This window comes from Petaurus breviceps, unplaced genomic scaffold (assembly GCF_028583685.1).
Source record: "Petaurus breviceps papuanus isolate PSGF00001 unplaced genomic scaffold, PetGlider_PUasm1.0 90849, whole genome shotgun sequence".
Classification (NCBI taxonomy): domain Eukaryota; kingdom Metazoa; phylum Chordata; class Mammalia; order Diprotodontia; family Petauridae; genus Petaurus; species Petaurus breviceps.
This window is the reverse complement of record NW_027187361.1, coordinates 11,669,290-11,683,497: the sequence shown is the minus strand read 5'-3', so window position 1 is coordinate 11,683,497 and position 14,208 is coordinate 11,669,290. Positions and strand designations below refer to the sequence as shown.

The following is a 14,208-nucleotide window of genomic DNA, read 5'->3' as shown; positions in this document are numbered from 1 at the left end:
ATATGAATACATATACATACACTCACACAAATATAAATGTATATGCATATCTATCATTATTTGCACGTATGCATAAGTGCCCATATGCGTCTATTAAGCGATATGAAAAAAAAATTGGAATTAGGGTAAGGACATATCTGGGTTTTATTTATTCCTGTTTTTTGACACGTGTAAATACTTTGATCACAGAAAAGTCATTTAACTTTTCTGAGTTTCTTCATGTATAAAACAGGGATGATTAACAGGAGTACACACTATTTATCTCTGAGAGTTATTGTGAAGAAAGCCTTCTGTAACCTTCAAATTGCTACATGTCAGGTGGTTATCTATTTACCTAAAGGAGTCTGACATATATAAACTAAATAGTAATTCCGGTTAATCCTTCTTACTGCCTTTCATACCTCTTCTGATAACAAAACAGAATCAATGAGGTTTTACAGAGCTCCAAATATAATGTTATCCAAGACTCCAATAAAAAAGCCATTATGTCCATAATGAGGCAGGTGAAAATTGCATTGTACTGTGCTTGGTCAGAATAAACCTTAAGGGTTATATTCACTTTTGAGAGCTACATTTTATGAAGGGCAGACATGATTTACATGTATATTTTTTAAAAAGAGAAAATAAAATGGTAATGGTGGAAGAAGTGGGGACAGTTAACCAGGTAAAAAGAAGAGTTAGAGGAACATACTGAAAACTCCAATATAGAAATGGAATTAGACATTTCTGTTTGCCCTAGAGGGTAAAAATGGGTACATTGGGTGCAAGATAGGTTTAATCCTGATGTAAAGAATTTTCCAACAATTAGATGTATACAAATGAGAATAGTCTGTCTCAGAAAATACTGTTTCTACTAATCAAATGTCTTCTAGGTAGATCACCTCTTGATTCTACATATGGAATTCTCATTTGTATGGGCTAGATGAGGTAGAATATTTATAGTCGTAGTAGGTTAAAATAGAATTCATGAAGGGAAATAGAGTAAGACAGGTATTGAAAGTTGGTATAGAGAAAAATTGTGGAGGGCCTTGAATAATACAGTAAGGATAGGTAAAAAAAAACTAGGTTGGTGGTTTTGTGATGGTAAAGTCAGGGAAAGAAACAAGAACCATCATAAAGGGAAAGTTGACATGAGTTGGTAATTGACTGGGTTGAAGGGAGTGAGGAAGAAGGAAGAATCAGAAATAATTCCCATGTTATGGGTTTATCAAAAGATAAAATTGGGGGTTCAAGGAAAAAAGAGAAGGCTTAGAATAATCCTAGAAGGAATGTGGCAGGGGGGCAACCAGAGATGTCTATGCAACAACAGTCAGTGATATACTAGTAAATAATAACCAATCTCAAAAAAGGGGGGGAGAAAGGCACACTATTAAATTTAATCTGTATTATTAATGATTTTTCTATCACCTTTTTAAAGGCTAGACAATCAGAAAACAATAACTCAAACCTTGAATCATAGCATTTACCAATTTTTGAGGTGTGATACTCAAACTGAACATTTAACAATTGACTAGTTACAGTATATGCTGACTCCAGCACTCTTAACAATGCAACAGTAAGGGCACAGTTGAAGTTGGATGGTCTGAAATTTTAGAGAGGGTGGGTGAGAGAGGCAGTCAGATGCAGGGGAATGAGGATATTAGAAACAGGAGAAAGAAAGTGTAACAAACAAATAAATGATGGATGGCAGTACTTTATAATAATGGGTGACTACAGAGTCAAGATTAGGAGATGGAAATGAAGCCAGGAGAGAGGTGATAGATAGGGAAGAGAGGGAAGAATCAAGGCACTAGAGGTCATGATAAGGACAAAGAATATCATTATGAGAAGTAACTATGAAAGACAGCTTGATGTTACAAATTTTTTTTAAAGACTTCTTGTTAGCTACAGCACCACACAATTGCTGTTCCATCAGGGGAGAATTTCCATATCTTTGCCTCTATCTTTCAATATCCCTGTCTCTACATTCTCCTTTCCAAGGTTAACCAATCCATCTATGATTTTGATCCCATGTCCTCCCATCTACTCAATGTTCATGATCTTTCAATTATACCTTCTAACTCGGAAATTTCAGTTTTCCTTCTCCACTGACTTGTGCCTGTCAAGATTCAAACCCTATAGATCTCTCCTACTGTATAAAGTATCTGCAGGAGAAAAATCACTGGCATTACTCAATGGACAAAATGCCATATGCCTACTTTTCCCTCCATAAAAATCTCTGCAGGAATAATATACACATGCCTAAGGACATCTCTGATGAAGAGTTGAGAGAGGATTCATGAATTACCTACAGCATACTATACCTTTATAAGTATGCAATTGATAGAAGTGTGGTGAAGAATTCAAGATCCTATTGTGTTTATTGACAGCTGAAAATATTTGATTTAAGAAGAAAAATTGTCACATTATTAATAATAACCAGCATTTATATGGCATTCTGCATGGCATTATCTCTTGATAAAACAACTCTCATTCAACCGAGTATTTTCATTGCCTATGTCGTGATCAAACAAAAATCCATAAAAGATTAGGTAATGTTGACAATATATTGACATAATAGATATAATATTAATATTGATTAACTGAGTTAAGTAGTGCATTAAAAATGGTAGCAAATTGTATGTGCCACCACTACAGAAGATATTCAGAATGTAGTTCAAATGAAAAAGAAATTCCCTATAGATGGTGAGGACTTCCAAATGTTTCTATTGGCAGGTAACATTGGTTTGACTGTATCAAGTTTCAGGACAAATCTTTCAAATATTTGAATCTAATGATTCAAAGGATTTTGGTTTAGATATCTATATAGATATGGCATGTGAAATCTGAAATAACTGAGAAAACAAAGACTCAAGCTTCTGAGCATATTGATTTAATATACAATGCATACAAACTATATACAAAATCAAGACCAGGATCCAAAGCTTGCACTGGACCCTAAATTCAGGGGGAGACAGATTTTTATGCACTAAAAAAAACAATTATCAGGATATAAACCAGGAGACAGGACTAACTAATCTGATACTTATTTAAAGAAAAGATTAGGGACTTTCTGAGTTGGAAGAGGGATGAGAGAGTTTTGGGAGTTGGGAGAAGGGAGAGCAAATGGATAGACTTTTCTGGATGTGAAACAAGCTGTCTTTCAATTCCCATGATGATCAAGAAGGTGAAATTTACAGGAAAATAAAATGTAAAATTCAAAATTTACAGTCTTGAAAGATGGAGCTAAGTTGGTTTCACCCAATTCTCATAATTTATCCCTTTGATCAATGGGGAATGGGGCCAGCCCACTTCTCCATGGATCACTTATCTTATGAGGTTTATAATGTGTTCAAGCTCTCTGTCACATTACTTACTGAGAAGATACCATTGGGAAGCATCCTTTTGCACAGCTTAGTACAACAGCTAATACAAAGACTAAGGACAATAAGGATGATATCCACTAAGAAGACAAACTTTGTCCAATAAGTTCTATCAGTACCTAGCTAGTATCAAATAGTCTGATCTTGTTTCTTCCTATAATTTCACTGTTCCATTTAATTAGAAAACTTTTACATCTTATTACTTTGTCTAATGCCTCTCTCAGGAGCATGATTATCCTTACATCATAATTTAACAAAACAAAAAATCCTCAAATCTTTCTTAATCTATTAAGTAATAGAGTCAGTATTTCAACTATGAAATTTCTATAGTTTACAGCTATTTATAGAAATTTGCTACAGAAGAAAAAGGGAGGGAAATAGGCATAACAACATCAAGACTGTGCCCTTAAGGGCACAGATTGCCCGGGTATATACCTTAACAAAAGAAAGACTGTTCTGGTTCTATTTTATTCCGTGTATGATTCATATTTCACAGTCGGTAATGTAACAAAGTTCCACATTTTCATTAGGATACTATAACCAGGCTAAGATTTAACCAGGTGGAACAATTTCATGTTCAGATGAAAATAGTTTCATAGGAAAACTAAATCAAGAATATCCTACCTCAGGGTAAGTCAAGATTGTACTTTCAACTTTTTCCAGGAACAGACATCCACCTGTAGCAATTCTTAGACTGCAATACAAGACATTTTCACCTTAAATGGTGGATTATTGGCTTTATGACAATTCAGACAACTATGCTTGTAATCAAAACTCAAAACAATATTATAGTCCCCCAAATTTTCCCCGCAAATAGCAATATTTCACTAATCATAACTTAGGGCTCGAATATTATTAGTTTTCTCATGTTTCCTTGATAGTTATATTTCATTTATCCTTCACTTACGAATGAAAAACAACCACATTTGGAATCTTCCAAATGAACACATAACACTGAATACATGATAGTTGACTCAAACCTCACTTAGGAACAACAGCATGCGTCAAATTCAAACATCCTGTCTTAAAATCCTTGAATCTGAAGCCCATTGTTATCAAGTTGGCTCAAAAATATAACTTTATTACAGACTATTCGGATGACATTTCATAATTTTACGTAAGTGATAGCAAATAATTTCAGATGAAAATTCATTCTTCTTATAGTAAACTTATATATTTCCCCTTTTGACAAGGAATGGGAGAGGGAATCCTATTTTCTCAGTTTCAGATTTTCAAACTTCTGAACTTTAAAACTTTGCAACATGCAGTCAGCAGGACTGATAAGATACCATGATCCATCCTGACTACAATGTCTCCAGGGAACTCCCAGATAAGAATATCTTAAAGGATCTAAGGATATTTATTTTTCCACAAACAGTAAATCATTACCACCATCATCACAATCTTCTATTTCAAAACAAAATATATTCTATTGTTAACATTTTTTCGAATATCTATTATTTTATCATATTCTTTTTTTTTTTTTTTGTTTTTTGGGGGTCAATTGGGGTTAAATAATTTCCCCAAGGTTTATAGGCTTTTTTTTTTTTTTTTTTTGGTGTGTGTGGGTGTTAAGTGTATGAGGCCGGAACCGAAATTGGGTCCTTCTGACTCCGGGGCTGGCGCTTTACTCATTGCGCCACCTAGCCACCCATATTTTATCACATTCTTTTAAAAGCTGAAGTCATAATCTAACAGCATCCAGGGTAAAAGAGAAGTTGCTTGTCTTCTAGCATGCTGATACTGCATTTCAAATTTCACAATATAAGAAAAAATTTTAGAAGCACAATAATAACATGTACAGTACCAGGCAGATGATATCAGTTCAGCCAAATGTAGTTCCAAATAATCTTACATAGAAAAATCATTCATTTGAAATTTTATGCTAATTACATCTAAGCCTAGTAAAGAGTTATTCCATATGGAGGAATTACATTCATTCAAAATAATAATAATGACAATAGTCAACATTTATACAGTGCTTACCATATGGTAGGCACTATGTTAAGCACTTTGCAATCATTTTCTTTGATCCTCACAAAAACTTTGAGAAGTGGGTATTAATTTTATCCCCTTTTGTAAGTAGGTAATGGAGTCAAACAGAGGTAAAGTTATTTGCTAAACATCACACAGGTAATGAATTTCTTAATGCCATGTAGCAAGTGCAATTTATATTAGGTTCTCATTTACGACAATTATCCTTTTTATTTTCAGAACAAAATTTTGTACAAATAAAATCTGGATTTTTAATTACTAATGGTAACAATTTAAATCTCAAAAAACACACAACATTCCCAAGGGCCATCTGTTGGTAGCACTTCAAAATGTTAGAGCCCATTGTTATCAATTAGGTCCTTTTCAAAGGTTCACAGTAGTACCACCATCTCCCTATAACTTTTACTTTATGATTTAAACAAGCTTTTCTCTTTTCTTGATCAAGAAAGAGTTGATAAGAGGCCGTTCTCAAACACCAGATAAATTTAAACTGCACACTGCATATCACCCCCCCCCCCCACCTTTTTCTTTAACATGTGCAACTGCTTTCCTTTATTGAACTACAACAATAGCTCTCTTACCCTCCAGGGAAAGAGTGGTAAGAGTTCTGTCCTGTTTTTCATATAACTTTCATTGACCTTTCTCAAATCTCTTTCCCAACTCCAAATCCTTCCCTCCAGAAAAGGGAGAGAAGTGCTTAAACTTCATCTGCAAATGACCAAAATCTACTGAGTTTTTTTTTTTTAACAGTTTCCATGATTTGGAAATTTACAGCAAAGATACTACATTTCAGTTACAAATTCAGCCTCTAATTATTTGATAATGTCATAAATTTCTACAAAGCAGGGAAAAGTTTCTCTTTCTTTGATTATCTGACTTTATTTCTGTAAGCCCAATCTAACCAGGACTGAAATAACACAGAGAACATATCTTGAAGTTTTTGTTTCCTCTTTAACCCAATCTCCTGCTGAAAGCCTAAAGTGGGAGTTAGTCCTGCTTACTTGGACAGAGAGTTTACAATCTTGTTTACTTGGACAGGGAAATTACAGAAAGCTGTGAGAACTACTTAAAACATGAAATTTCATTAATCTTTCCCAGCATACTAAACTCTTTGACTGCAACTTTTCAACAGTCTTTCTGGTTGGCTGCATCTTCCCCTTAGAAATTTTCCAAGGTAGCATAATTTACAAAGCAACACTAGACATGACAAAAGACAAAGATTTTTTCTGAGCATTTTACAAAGAAATAAAAATACAGATAAAGCAATAAGACAAACTAGCCTCCTTATCTCCTACTGAAAGTCTAATCTCAAAGCTTTTGGTTTGGCATAATTAAAAGTCCCTACTTCAGCCCAAAGTTTGATCCATTTGAATTTTTATATATTTTAGGATAATCTGAGAGTTCTATTTTTTAGTCACCTTCTCTACTCCTGTCTAGGAAGCTATACCTGTTTCCAGGTCAATAAAACTTTCCTAATGGGGTTTACAAGTATGTTCTCCCCCTGGTCTCAGTTGAAATAATAATTTTTCCAGGGAATTTCCCATCAGTACGCTGGTACCAGATCTCATTATTCCTTTTACCAGTCAGTCATTCACCAACTATGGTTATTTGTGATTGCCAGCCATGGTACTTGCCAATATGATTATTTGTAATGTGTACACTCTTTTCCAACTTAAGTGGAGACTTACCTGCTCCCTTGAAGGGATTTCCCAAGAAACATCTGTGCTCAAAATGTGGGGGCTTACCTTGATTCAGAGGAATTGAGAATGAGGTGGAGTCTGAACTCTGGAGGGGCACGCTTCAACAAAGAAGTCCTGAGGTGAAAAACCTAATCATGCAGGTTCTAGGAATTTTTGGGGGGTTTGGAGTTTGTTTCTAGACCCATCTGCCTTGTGAAAAACTGTGGTATGTGAAATCAAAAATAACTGAGGAATCGAAGCTTCAAGTTTCTAAGCATATGGATGTATTAAGGAAGGCATGCCAATTACAAAACAAACTGAGGCCTGACCCCTTAATTGGTACTGGACCCTAAATGCAGGGAGATAGATTTTTGTGCTTCAAAAGCAAACAATTAACAGGATAAAAACCAGGAAACGTAATTAGGTAATCTGACTTCTAATTGGAGGAAGGACTAAGGATTTTCTGAGTTGAAAGAGTTTGGGGAGTTGGGAGGAGGGAAAGTGAGCACGTGGACTTTCCTGGATGGGAACAAGGATGTCATTCAATTTCCCCGATTACCAAGCACATGGAATTTTCCAGGAAAATGAAACTTAATTTTCAAAATGAGTCAATTTGACAAGATAGCCAGTTTGGTTCACACGATCCTTACAATTTTCTCATGGGAAAATAAAACAAATAAACAAAGAATGCTTGTTGTCACATAATGATATGCAGTTGGAGGGACAATCCATAGAGTTAATCCATTAGTGCATGTGTCTGGGATAGAAACTGTATATGGAGGATAAGCTAGTCTCAGAACTGAATAGGAAGAGAGTGTGCTAGATTAGCTTTTCAAAATAGTGTGCATACATCAAGGACAAACCAAGTGGAAAACTCCAGGGGGAAGGAAGCCAACTGTAGCCTTGATCAAGTTAGAGAAAAGGGAAAATGAGACTGAATATAATTGAACAATCACAACTGAGTGCTTGAAAACTCTTAGAAAAGTGACTTTTGCCGAATAGATGCTGCTTTTTAAATATGAGGTAACATTGGTTTTTGTTTGTTTGTTTGTTTTGTTTTGTTTTGTGAAGGGAAGGTAGGGCAATTGGGGTTAAGTGACTTGCCCAAGCTCACACGGCTAGTTTTGTGTTAAGTGTCTGAAGCTGGATTTTGAACTCGGGTTCTCCTGACTCCAGGGCTGGTGCTTTATTCACTATGCCACCTAGCCGCTCCTGAGGTAACGTAACATGTTTGACCCAACACTATATAACATTGGCACTGAATTGCTATTGTTGTTTTCAGCAGCAGTAACATATTTGAGCTGTCTCATTTCTTTTTTCTTGCAGCCACTGTAATCAACAATGTGCTTTTGAAAAGTGCTTTAACCTAGGAGAGGAGAATTAAGCATCAGATGAACTTGACTTCTTTAGCACCCGATTTACATAAAGCAATTCAGAGAATTTCTTAAAAGAACAAAGGAGAGAAAAGCTGAGCAAAGTAAAAGAACTTAGGGTGTTATCTAGAGAAATAGAGTCTTGCTTAGGAATGTTGGCCTAGTTGAGCATATGATTTTGAGATTCATTTCAATATTCTAGTAATATATTGTGGCCAAAAAGTATTAGTATAGTTGTGACCTTTAATAGTTTTTTACTTAAACTTTAAACTATTAAACCTTAAAACTGCACTAAGACATTTGGAACACCCCATATATGAACTTAAATTTAAGACTTCCCAGTGTTTCAGTTCTCTCATTAAGTAAAGTGAGACTATAATTCTTAGCCACGTCAGAGGTATGTGGTGAGGTTAAATTATGGAATGTTTATGAGATGTTGAGATCAAAAGGCACTATAAAGTAAGAAGTATTACTAATCACACACTTTTCCATGTTTTCTTACTGGATGTAGTGATCAGATGATTTTTTAAAAATCTGTTGCATTGATTCCTTTTAATTATAGTTGTATTTTAAATAGTGATAGGGAACAGTATTAGTGACTAGTCATTCATTTCCTAAATAGCTCGGTAACTGTCTTTATAGGTTATTTTTAACAAGAAAAGTAATTAATAGGCAGTCTAATACCATGTTGTGCAAGATAACCTGTTCTTCTGTGGAGGTTTAATAAATGTTAACTAAAAATAATAACTATCTCAGTAAGATCAGCAGAGTCACAAGAACTTTGGGAGTGCTTGCTGCTTTCACAAATGTAGGAGTAAGAGGGACTAACTGCTGCAGGTAAGTGCAAGGTTCTGTATCTGACTTTATCTTTCATTCTACAAATGTCATGTCTTTCTGTGAGACGATGAAGTTATTAGTGCTATTCATGTCTGAGCAGGAAATTAAGTTCAAGGTCTCCAAATATCTTATTTAATACTTAATGGATACCATGGATCTCATGACTTCACCTAGCAACTTGCATCTGAAAAGTGATTAATTTGACTAAATTTGATATTCAGGTGATACATATCACAGGGTGTCACTGGATCCTTGTTAGTGTTCTTAATTCATAGTCTATGCATTTTACTGTGTAATGATCTGGAGAAATAGAATCTGAGAATAGATCTATCTCCCTCAAGAGTAAAATGGAAAAACAAATAGAAAATTCACTGGAAAATGTATAAAAGATGTTTAAGAAGGGGCAAAGGAAATGAAGATGGCAGTTAACTGATAGAATTAAAAAGCATATATGAGTAAAGTTGATCAGTTCCAAGAGGCAGTATTGATCTGTTTTGATTATGTTTTGATGACTTGGGCAATAAAATTGAATTAGTTGAATAAAATTTTGAAATATACAAAATGAAAAGATATGTTGTTGATACAAATGTCATGTTTCCTGCTAGCTTTACTATATATCTGAGAAGGTTTCTGACTATAATAGCAAGGAGTGGTGGAAAATCAATGGATTTTATTTTGGGATCTATCAGCAAAGGAAAAGGACAACTTTACTTGCAATTTACTTTATTTTAGGGATCCAAAAGATCATTGAATATCATCTTAGTCTTCTTGAGTTTTCATTGTACAGATAACCAAGGTAATAGATATCAAATGATCACTCTAGATATGGTAAAAATTCAGGACAAGAGATGATCTTCGAATTAAGTAGATTTTTCTCGGACTATTATAGCCTAAGATCATCTAAGAAAGATTTACACAGGCAATATAAACTCTCTTAAGACTAGTATTAGGGTTGCCAAAGATACTGAAAAATCAAATGGAGTCTAATTTAATCAGAAAGTTGCCTAAGTAAATTATAAGTATAGTATTAATCTAGGTATTCTTCTATCAGTTTTTTGAAGGTTGTGGTTAGAATCTTCATTTTTTTATTATTAAGAATACATCTGAGAATATAAGTTTGTATTTATATAGTACCTTTTACCTACTTTCTTCACATGTTCTATAAGCCTTCTCTCATGGGTTGTTATAGCATCCTTATGACCATGACAGAAGGCAGGTATCCCTGATTCCATTTTGCATATGATTAGATTAGAGGCTCAAAGAATATATTTTCTTAAAGTAGCACAAGAAAATGCCAGAATCTAATATGTCCACATTCCTACCAATACTTTTTAATATAATGGATCTCATGGCTTCACCTCATATTGTGTATCTGAAAAAAATGATTAAGAGAATCCCATGTTTGGTCTTGAATGCAAGAAAAAAATTAAAACCAAAAGGGGACTCAGTGTTCAAACCTGTATTCTAGAAGGTTGGCTGTTCCCTATTTTTTTTAGCATGATAGCAAGCTTTCTGGATTTGAAGAAGTAGAAGGATCCTTTGCCATTAGGAGACCACAGTCTTTCCAAGATAACTTATTTTTAATTAATGTGGAGGATGCTCCCGAATGTGGTAGGAATCCTGAAATAAGTCATCAATTTTCTGTTGCTCATTTTTCCCTGTATAAAAGCAGAAATAATAATAATATTGTTACCTACTTCCTCATTCAGATCCCATGAGGTTTAATAAGATAATATACCTGTATCACTGTAATGAAACGTCTTATAAAATGAATTCCTAGTATTTTTCATGGCATTAAGAAATACCTTCTCTTCTTATTATGTTTTCAGCAGTATGGGGAAGATGGTATCAAGTTTTGTCAAGATTATTATCATGTGTTGCTTCTTTTATGTAACCCTTCCTTTTGGAATTAATAAGAAGGTCAAAGGAAATGAAAGTGGCCATTGACTGATAGAATGAAAATACACACACAGTCATTTAGTTCCAAGAGAAAGTATTGCTTTGTTTTGCTTATGTTTTAATGACTTAGGCAATAAAATTAAGCCAGGTGAATAAAAATTTGAAATATATAGAATTAAATACAAATGCAAATAAAGGAGGGAAAATTATGTTGAAAGTATACTAATCTATAGGGAGGGCAATAAGGAAAAGGGATAGGAGTTGAGATGTCATCAGTGCAGGGAACTATTCATCACCTCTCTCTCTCCCAGTGCAGGGAACTATTCATCACCTCTCTGTCCCAATGCAGGGAACTATTCATCACCTCTATCTCCCAGTACAGGTTGGCACTTTCTCTATAACTCAAACTCTGTCTGGAGAACTGAGAAGTTAAGGAGTAAGTTCAGGATTACATAATCAGTATATGGGTTAGGGAGGACTTGAATTCAGATCTCAGTGTACCATGAAAAAGTAATGAGTTTCTGGATGATTTCAGCTTGGTAATATTGCAAGAGTGCTGTAAACTAGGGGATGTTTGATAGTTCTCTTTTAAGGAAGAAATGCTCAGGAATACCTGAAATATATAACCTACTATGTTTCAAGGAGCTCATTCAACATTTGGGTAACTTTAATTGCTAGGAAGTTTTGTCTTATAACAAATCTAAAGAGGCAATATGGTACATTAGAAAAGGTATGAGATTTGATGTAAGATGAACTTTGTTCAAATCCATAACCTGCCACAAATCATCTGTGTGACCCTGGGTGGGTAATTTATTTTTCACGACCTCAGTGTTACCATCTGCAAAATGAGGTGACTGAAATAAATTGACTTCCCACGTTCCCTCTTGCTCCAGTTTCCTAATTTAATAATTTGACACTTCTATTTTGATATATATTTGATACTTCTACTTTTCATCAACTCAGTTCAATTGGATCTGATAGGCAAAACTAATGTGGCCATTTTTTCCTTGACAAATATACTTCATCTAAAAAAATAAATATGAAAAGTAAAATGACCATATTTTTTAGTATTTAAAAGTCAACCAGGAAGTCTAAGCAGTTTATACAATAGTCATTTCCCAAAGTTGTACGAGTCAATTGCAGTTACTTAGGGACCAGTGATGCAGGTTGAAAACTAACAAAGGATTACTTCTTCACATTTGTGTGTGTGTGTGTGTGTGTGTGTGTGTGTGTGTGTGTGTACTTTTTTGTGGGGAAAGGTGGCTCACTTTCATTCTGTGAACATTAGTTCACAGAATAGATAAACTACAGAAATAAAAAGACATAAAGTTCAAAGAAATCTACCTTCAAAATTTGGAAAACTGTCATCTTCATAATCAAAACAAGGAATATTTTTAGGCATGACAGATATGGTACATAGTAACCCTTTAATTTTCCCTACATCTAAGGTCAAGGATGGTGCTCAGAAAAGTTAGGAAACAGGAAAGTGTGTGTGAATGGTATCCCACTTCTATTTTCCCTCCTTCCATAAATCTAGGTGCTCAAAATCCTCTGCTCAGACTTACTTGCTGAGATTGTTGCCTATGTGGATTTCTCTTTGCTTTTCTCTCTCTTTTTTTAAAAATCTCCAGATACATACCCTCAGTGACCGATTAGGCAAGAAGTGATTTGGTAAAACTATCTTACATTAAAGTTTAAATAAGACTATGATTTATTATGCTTCCCCTCCAAAAATTTCTTGTTTAAACAGAAACAATATTTTAATACAAATAGATGAATATTTAAGATAGGATTTCAAAAATCATTGACAGGTCAGTAGGAAAGTTATCCCATGGGCAAGAATGATGTATCTCCAGTATCCTCATATGTCACCATTTACTCCTCTCATATTCAAAATTGCACGTGATTTTGACCTGCCCAAAGGAATGAGTAGCTATCTACTGGTAAAAAGCATTAGTTATGGGTATGACCACAACATGTGTTTCAAAATAAATGGAAGAGGATTCTAAGTATTGATTATGAAGGTGGGGCACATGTTCTACTGTATCAGGAACACAGAAACCCTCTTCGTGCTAATTGTTGGGTCACTTGAGATATAGTAAAGCAAAATCTTGATAAGGCATATACGGTCCTGCTATCTCCATAACTTCTTTTTAGGATAGAGTTAAAAAAGGCTACATCTGAGGGTTGCATTTTTTAAAAAATTTCTTTATAAAGGTTGTCTCTGCGGTTGGTGGGAGGGAGAATGGAAAGAGATTCAAGGGACAATTTAGGTAATGAAAAATTAAATAAACTGTATCTAAAAATAAATCTATATTAATTTGGGGTTAAAAACTACATCTTTAGTCTTCTTGACTTCTCAGTCACTAGGAGCAATTTGGTAGTCTCAAATGCTACCAGAATCTTATTACAAATGGGCTTATCTCAATGAATGCTAATTAGAATTAGCAAACACATTCATTAGTTATGATGATTTTGATTATAAAGATTACATGGTATTCATAAATATGACTCATACTAGATATAATTATATTCTTTCTAGATGGAAAGAAAATGATGCCCCTGATTCATCATTAGTAGAGCATAAACTCTATATTGATACCTAGCAGAATGTCTCCTACACTCTAGGTAGAGATGGATTTGTGTTTATCAACCTGATATGTAGTTTTCTTTGGAAGAATACACTGCATGGTTCATATTGTGCTAGGCTGTCTATCTGTGCTCTCATTTGGTCTATCAATCCGATGAACTACAGCATTCATCTGCAATCATGTTGAATGGTGAGGAAGGGATGTGGGGGACATCTGTTCTAGAACAAAGCAAGGTTTGAGACATTGGCCTCATTAACCTCAGTGATTAACCTGAATAATTATGGCAATTATAACAACATCCTTTTACTTTATAGATGAACTTAATTGGTCTTATTTCCTTAGGTAAACTAACAAGAAGCCATGAACCCAATATCAGATGACTGGTAAGTAGGGAAGTCTGTGCTTCCTTGTTTGCTTATGCACTGAACATTAATAGGTGTGAGAGGGTTGGAGCAGAGTTAGGATACTTAGT

The 14,208-nt window shown here is 34.5% G+C and overlaps 1 protein-coding gene across 1 annotated transcript in view; it reads left to right on the top strand.

The window, feature by feature from the left end:
* Nucleotides 1–14,096: 14,096 nt before the first annotated feature.
* Nucleotides 14,097–14,208, top strand: part of ARSH (arylsulfatase family member H) — a 47,566-nt gene continuing 47,454 nt past the window's right edge. Inside the window, exon 1 of the mRNA XM_069073054.1 lies at nucleotides 14,097–14,119. Coding sequence (XP_068929155.1) covers nucleotides 14,097–14,119 — 23 coding nt within the window. The remainder of the gene's footprint in view (nucleotides 14,120–14,208) is intronic.